Genomic DNA, 7,505 nt, shown 5'->3' with positions numbered 1-7,505 from the left:
TAATGGTATAAGGACCTGTATTGATGATATTTAAGTCATTCTTTAAAGTAGCCAAAAACCACTTCCACGTGCTTGTTGATTCTACCTCAACTACACCCACTGCAATAGGATATATGCATTCGTTTGGGTCAATCCCCACTGCCGTTAATAGTTGCCCACCATGCTTGGTTTTAATATGGCAACCATCAATGGATATAATGGGCCTGCATCCTTTCAGAAAACCTCTCTTACATGCATTAGTGAGTAATATAGTGTATTGAAATGCTCCATCACCATTCCAGTTCTAGGATGTTGTAGTGCCTTCAATGTGAGGAAGAATGTACTTCCAGGATTGGATTTTCTTAGCTCTTGGCCATAGTCCCAAAGCTGATTATATTGTCTTTCTTCATCTCCATGAATTATACGCAAACCTTCCTTTCTTGCCCTCCCTAACTTGTGTCTAGAAGGGGTCATGTTGTACTCCCTTTGCACCTTAGCTGCAAAAGTCTTTAAGCTCATTTTCTCATCGTCCCTGAACATGTCAATGTACTTCCTTGATAGAAAAGAAGCGGTTAAAGCCTTAATTTTCCAAATTTTGTTGCAAGTATGGGTGTCAACATACTCTTTGATGAGCATGCTCCTGCTCCTATTATCAAAGGCTGCCTTAAGCTTCCATGGACAATCACCATTGCAATACACTTCTAGCCTATCTTTCTTATTTCTCTCTTTCCTAAGATTTCTTCTTTCCCTAATGTTGTATGCATTGATTGCCTTCCTTAACTCCTCAACATTTGCAAACACCATGCCTAGCTTAAACACCGGTGCTACCATGTCAACATCTGCCCTAAAAGTCTTGAAATTGAACTTCACTGTGTGTGCACCATCATCAGTTGTAGGCAAATTGATATCTGACCCCACCACGGCATCTTCACCATTGTCTTCCTCTAACTCATCTTCACTAGCAACCTCATTTCCTTTAGTGTTGGCCTCTTCATCTGTTATAATGTCATCCACATTTTGACCAAATAAGTCGTCGTCATCGATGTCTAGCTCATAGTTACTATCAATAAAGTCAGAATCTGCTTCAGAATCTTTATGTGCACCTAAGTCCTGGACACCACCATCTTCTATCTGAATGGCTTCATGGGAACCCTTGCTTGTCTTCTCGGCACACTTAGACTTCCTCTCAGAGCTAGAATGTTTAACTTGTGTCTGACTTTCAAGGAAATTAAAATGGTCGACATACATCAAGATGTTCTTGCAAGTGGAAGTCATATTTGACATTGCGATGGTATCGGCATCACCCCTCAAACTTCTTAGTCCATCTGCCACAGACTTCCCTAGCTCGCACCAATAAACTCCTGCAGATGCTGCATTTGTGCATTCTAGAATTCTCAAAAAATCCCCAACATACAATAGGGACCATGTATCAGCATTGCAAAAATCAAACCAATCTATCTTGTTGTCCGTATATATCCTTTTTCTTGCCAAGTCCACAGAAAAATCCTTCCTTCGTAATGTATCTCTACACTAAAGTAATCATCATGAGCACCTATATTGGATCATCAGTAAGGAAAACGTACAGTGAACATGTTCACTGAAACACTACAAAGCAATGCTCCAACTGTGCTAATTTTCTCCCAGAAATTAGTTAAATGGATGGGCAATAACATTAATTTAAGGAATACGTCTAAGTATCATTTGGATGGGGGCATGTACGTGCAGCAAACCAGGACACGAAGCTATAGAAATAGGTCCTATAGAGCATAGATTTCCATGGATTTAGGCTACTCGATTCAGAGATATAGTAGTATATTTGCACGATCTGAAACAACTCATACTGAGTCTTGCATGAGGTAGGAGCGGAGATAGAGGACTGCATATGCAGCAGTACACGCTGCAGATGGAGGCCTGCACAGCGCTGCTTGCCGCCGGAACCAGCACCGCACAGAGTATAGGCTAACTAGGCAAAGCTTTTCTGCAAGCATACACAATAACACGGACAATGTTTTGCTTCCGCCATTGAACAAATTAAGCACAAAATTAGAGTATTAGGGCCAAGATTGATAACTAACTGTATTCAGGAGGATTAGCATGGGCTAGCCGACGTTGAGGCTCTATTACCACCGCTGGCGCGGCGGCGGCGGCAACGATTCCCGATGTCGAGTGGCCGCACCTAGTTTTTTATTGCCTTAGATCATGCGTTCCGCAAACCTTCATGTCATCTGATTTGGTTATTTTATTAGCACATCGTCATCAAGCCGAGCCGAGCCAAGTGCTTCTGTTGAGCCAGCTTGCGTATCGACGAGCCACCTTACAGCCCACCGTAGACAAATACGCGACGTGGTGGGATTTGGACCGTAGATGCACCGACATGTCTAGTTCGCGTATCCAATTAAGCAAATTACAAGTTCATGGACTAATTTGCACACACGGCTTAGTTGTTGTATCCCGGATGCAATTTACTCTAATATTAATAATAGCACGCACAAAACTAAAAATTTATGGAATAGCGCGTGACTAAGTGGAGGAGTCACTTCACGCTCCCTGGCTTAGCGGATTTGATCGAGTCACGCTTAGGCCCTTCCCCACTGGCGTGACCAAGTTGAAGAGTCGAGCCAATTTGATGTGGTAACAAAAAGGGCCTTTTTGAAAATTTAGTTTTGCATGTTGCAATTTGAGGTTGCGTACCAATTAAAATGAGCAAATGATCCAAAACCGAGTGAAAAACCCCACTGAGCATAGTTTAATTGTGAATATTGCGTTTTTGCCAATAGGAGCAGTGGCCCAGCACTCGGGCCATGCTCTAGAATGATTGGTCGGCCTTAGCTGGAAATATGAGCTCGTGCACGCGATTGGATGGGAACGCACATGTCACAGAAAGCCCACCCGCGGCCGATCGATCTCTAGTCCAGCAAAGCTCCAGCCGTACTGCTACCGCTGCATCCACGCTGCTTGGGTTCTTGGGGTGGGAGGTGGGGAGAGCGGTCAGCGGCGAGGTCGCCGTTGGTCGTGGTGGTGATCGAGACGGCGGTTAGAGTTAGGGTTTTGGGTTTTCGGGGGTGGGGGCATCTATGGCCGGCAGCTATAGAGGGGAGGTCGGAAGCGGTGGCGGCCTGGTGGTGGTGGTGGTGGTTCGGTCGGTAGTGGAGGCGAGGCGGCGCTCTGAACGGGGCAGGACCCCCAATGGTCAATGGATGGTGGGTGCGTGAGCGGCTGGAGGTGACGAAGGGGTGGAGGTTGGAGGAGGAAGAAGAGGAGAGCCGGGACAAATGAGAGGCTTCTATGATGGCTCAGCTTCCAGACGCACTTGCAATAGGGAATAGCACCCACCTTATCGGGGGAGGTGAAGGGAGTCGATCTATCTATATATGCAGTGTAAAGTTGCATATCACGTAGATAAAATTGCTGATGTCAACATACCATATAGACAAATTGTAAAAACCACACTCTGAAAGTATATTTGGATTTTACATAGTTTGGAATAGTTTGAGGAGTTCAATGCAAGGTTTCATAGTACCCGCGTTTTTAGTAGCCAAACTTGAGGGAACACATGGACTCTTCCAAAAAGGCAACGTATCTGGTGGAAACCACAATCTTCGTGAAAACCCATGCAAACTACGGCAGAAAAGTCGTCGAAATTCACCAAAAATCACACATGTAGATGATATGATGATACATAACCTTGTAAAATATCTTTTCCAAACTCGACTTCGTTTGTGAGATATAAAAATAACAAATTTCTAACGAATCATTTGGACAGCTATCTGGCTTGAAATTTGTTATTTTATATCTCACAAACGAAGTCGAGTTTGGATAAGATATTTTACAAGGTTGTGTATCATCATATCATCTACATGTCTGATTTTTTGGTGAATTTAGACAACTTTTTTACCGTGGTTTGCATGGGTTTTCACCACCAGATACGTTGCCTTCGAAAAAAAGGGCCGATGGAAATCATGAATTTATTGATATATAAAGAGAACTATCGACTATTGCACCAAATTTCTCGATCTCAAAACAGTAAAAGTTGGCTTTAGTAATCTCACAGCTCGCCCTTACTAACCGTGTTTTCAATTCCTTATCATCAAAACTTTGTTTGAAAAATGGGAACAGGCTACAAATTTCCACAAAAAAGAGAGAAGAAAACACATGCCAAAGGGGCCAAAAGCGGGAGAAGAAAGCAAAGCCTCCACTATTGCAGAGCCCGGCCCATCCTGGAACACGAACGGTCTCCTCTTCCCCTTCTTCTACAAAACCCTAGCCCCGTCTCCCAAAACCCCATTCGGCCATTCCTCACCACCCCTTCCTCCATTCCTCCCAACAACTGCGACGGCCACCTCTCCGTCTCCGCGGCGGCGTCCACCGCCGCCGTCTCCGGCCGCGTCCCGGCCGTCCGTCGCCTCGCGCGACGCCGAACTCCATGCCGATCGCCCCTCCGCCGCCTGCCTTAGGTTTGCGCCTACCCCGACGAGCTCAGCGTAGTTCCCCCTAATTTCCCTCTCACAAATGGGCTCGAGAAGATTCGTGCCGTTTAGAGCGCGGGTATTTAATTTTTGCGGGCGAAATCGAAATTTGCCGGATTTTTAGAGCGGAATTTGGGGAGATGCACGTTGCGACTTGTGTCTAGCTTGATTGATTATGGGTTCTTTGGCCTCGATAACTTCTATAATAAGGCTGTAGGTGGTGATTGTAGAAAACAGATCCCTTTTTTTATACGGGTGGTAATATAAGATGTATCTGTAGCAGGAAAAGAAAGTGGTGGGTGTTTTGTGGCTCACTGGTTGTGGTTATGATGAAATGCTTGTACAACCTTATGTCTGCACTAGGACTCCTGTTTTTCATTTTCGAATATGTAAAAATGTGGCTCTGCATTAAAGTAAAGCCTTTTTTTGTACACATTCTGATACAATATGGAAATCCTGCTTAAGGCTCCCACATAAATGCTTTGTGAATTGTTGGCAGTAGTAAAATGTTGGTTTCAAAGAGTGCTGGTCCCAGAATCAATACTGTTAAGTATTCTAGATGCATGCATTAGGCTTGATGTCTTTTGTTTTGAAATTTTGTTGGAACAAGGGTGCAGCGAACAAATTGTTGAGACTTATGTTTGTGTGCAGGTCGTGGAGCCATGTCAGCTAAGAAAAGTAAGGATGGCCATCAGGTGTTTCTTGGCAAGGATGATGAGGAGGAAGAGTGCGGGTCCAATGAGTTGTCAGGATCAAGTGGGAAGTGCCAGAGAAAGCCTGACATTTGGGAAGGCTTCTCGATTCTGAAACGAGATGGTGGCAGTGCTAACTGTTGTAAAAGATGCACTTCTCTTTTGGACCCTTTTGATTCAGATGACGAGAGGAACACTCATCCTGATCTTGATGGTGCTAGAAGAGCCTTGGCCATGACTATTATTACTACTGGGCAGTCACTTTCACTTGTTGAAGGAAATGGTTTTCTGAGTTTTGTTCGTGCCCTTAATCCGCTAATCCCTGTGAGCCGTTCCACTTTAGATCAAGATGTCATGGATCTTTATGGAAGGGAAAGGAATACTCTGCATTCCATCATATCTGAAGCATCTGGGGGATTGAGTTTTGCTGTTGATAAATGGAGGTCTAAAGAGACTAAAGCTTACTACAATGATGACATCTATCTTTGTGTTGCAGCTTGTTTTGTTGATTCTGATTGGAAGTTGCAGAGGAGAATTGTGGGCTTCAAACACATGGAATTTCCTGATGATGTTGTATCTGTAGCTGAGACTATAACATTGTGTATTAGTGAATTAAAGGTTGACAAGAAGGTCATAAGCATAACCCTGGATATTGTACTCTGGATAATGAATTTTACGAAGCTTCGATGGCTCATTCGCTCAAGTCTACTCTGCATGATAATTGCAAGCTATTGTGCGGTGGTGAATTATGTCAAGTACAGTGTTGCACAGATATCTTGAACTCTGTTGTTCAAGCTGGCCTTGAGCAGATTGCTGATATTATTGGCAAGATTCGTCATGGAATTCACTATATCAATTATTCTGCTATTACAAAGGATGCCTTTTACCAATGGGCTAAAGATGTTTGTCATTTGGATGTTACAATGAAGCTGCGAGCTGACTTGGTTGTTACCTGGGACTCAACTTACAAGATGCTTTGCTGTGCGCTGTATTACAGGGATGCTTTGACTCATTTTGCATCGACAGATGAAACCTTTTTGTCAGACTTCCATCTTTCAGATGGTGAGTGGAACAAGGTATCAATCGTAGAAAATTTTCTGAAGCCACTTTATGACATAACTTGCACTTTCATAAACACAAAGTGCAAAACTGCCAATTTGTACTATCTTGGCGTATATAAAGTTTACAGATTGCTTGAAGTGACAAAAGAGTGTGACAACTTCATGTCTGCTATGGTGAAAGATATAAAGGTGAAGTTTGAGAAATATTGGTCAGAGTGTAGCCTAATTCTAGCCTGTGCAGCTGTTCTTGACCCTCGCTACAAGCTCAACTTAATCAGGTACTGTTTCAGGAAGCTATATGGTGAAGCTGATGGTAGCCAACATGTTGATAGAGTTGTCGCGTTGCTCCAGAGAGTGTTTACTGAGTATGAAAAGTCTTCTTTGTCTGTGGTGGGGTCTAATGTTGTTGAGTACCATGCAAAGGATAATTTGTTTGATGATTATATTCCACAAGAGCAAAGATCAGAGTTTGATTGGTATTTGGAATCACCAACAATGGATCTAAACATTGATCTGGATATCTTAGAGTTTTGGAGTGCCATGTCCAAGTGTTGCCCGGACCTTGCAAGCATGGCTCGTGATATCCTTGCTGTTCCTATCTCCACAGTTGCTTCTAAGTCTGCTTTTAACACCCGGGAAAAAGTCTTGAATCATCGCCGAGGTACACTCAGACCAGATTTACTTGAGAAGCTGATTTCTCTCCATGACTGGACGTGTCCAAAAGATAGAAATGGTATGGTTACTTTATATGATATAACTTTAGCCACTACTGGACATATTTAGACTGATCTAATTACAACTTTAGCCACTGCTTGACATATTTAGACTAATCTAATTACTTATTTGGATAGTGAAGCATGTAACATATTTGTGCTCCTGTCAAAATATGTAGGAGTTGCTGTCTCCGCAATAGAAGAGTATTATACTGATGATGATGAAGAGGATGAAGACTTCACTGATCTTGAGAAGAGTGTATTGAAGTCTGATGATGATGATGAGGATGACGACGACGAGAGTATGGAAGAGTTTGAAGATGATGAGGACATCGGCAACGATGATTCTGATGATTAGGCAGTTGTGCTACAGCTGAAACCTCTTCTTTTGCTTACTGTATCATTGGGCATCCGCTTGCTACATTGCGTACCCTGATGTTTGTTGCTGCCTAGTGCGCAACACTGCATACTCTGATTAGGAGGTCTGGAGCTACTCGTTGCCTTGTTGCCGTGAAGATGCCACTCTTTTGGATTGCTTTACTATTATGTACTAGTACGGAGTTGTTCCATGCCTGGAACCGTTGTTATGCCACC

At 43.4% G+C, this 7,505-nt stretch overlaps 1 protein-coding gene across 1 annotated transcript; it reads right to left on the bottom strand.

Annotated features, from left to right (window-relative positions):
* Positions 1 to 213: 213 nt before the first annotated feature.
* LOC120684955 lies at positions 214 to 1,263 on the bottom strand. The gene has a single exon (XM_039966808.1). The coding sequence runs from the start codon at positions 1,261 to 1,263 to the stop codon at positions 214 to 216; it is 1,050 nt and encodes a 349-aa protein (XP_039822742.1).
* Positions 1,264 to 7,505: the final 6,242 nt, after the last annotated feature.

Source organism: Panicum virgatum, chromosome 8N (genome assembly GCF_016808335.1).
Source record: "Panicum virgatum strain AP13 chromosome 8N, P.virgatum_v5, whole genome shotgun sequence".
Lineage (NCBI taxonomy): Eukaryota > Viridiplantae > Streptophyta > Magnoliopsida > Poales > Poaceae > Panicum > Panicum virgatum.
Note: the sequence above shows the minus strand (reverse complement) of the source record. Positions and strands in the feature narration are given on the sequence as shown.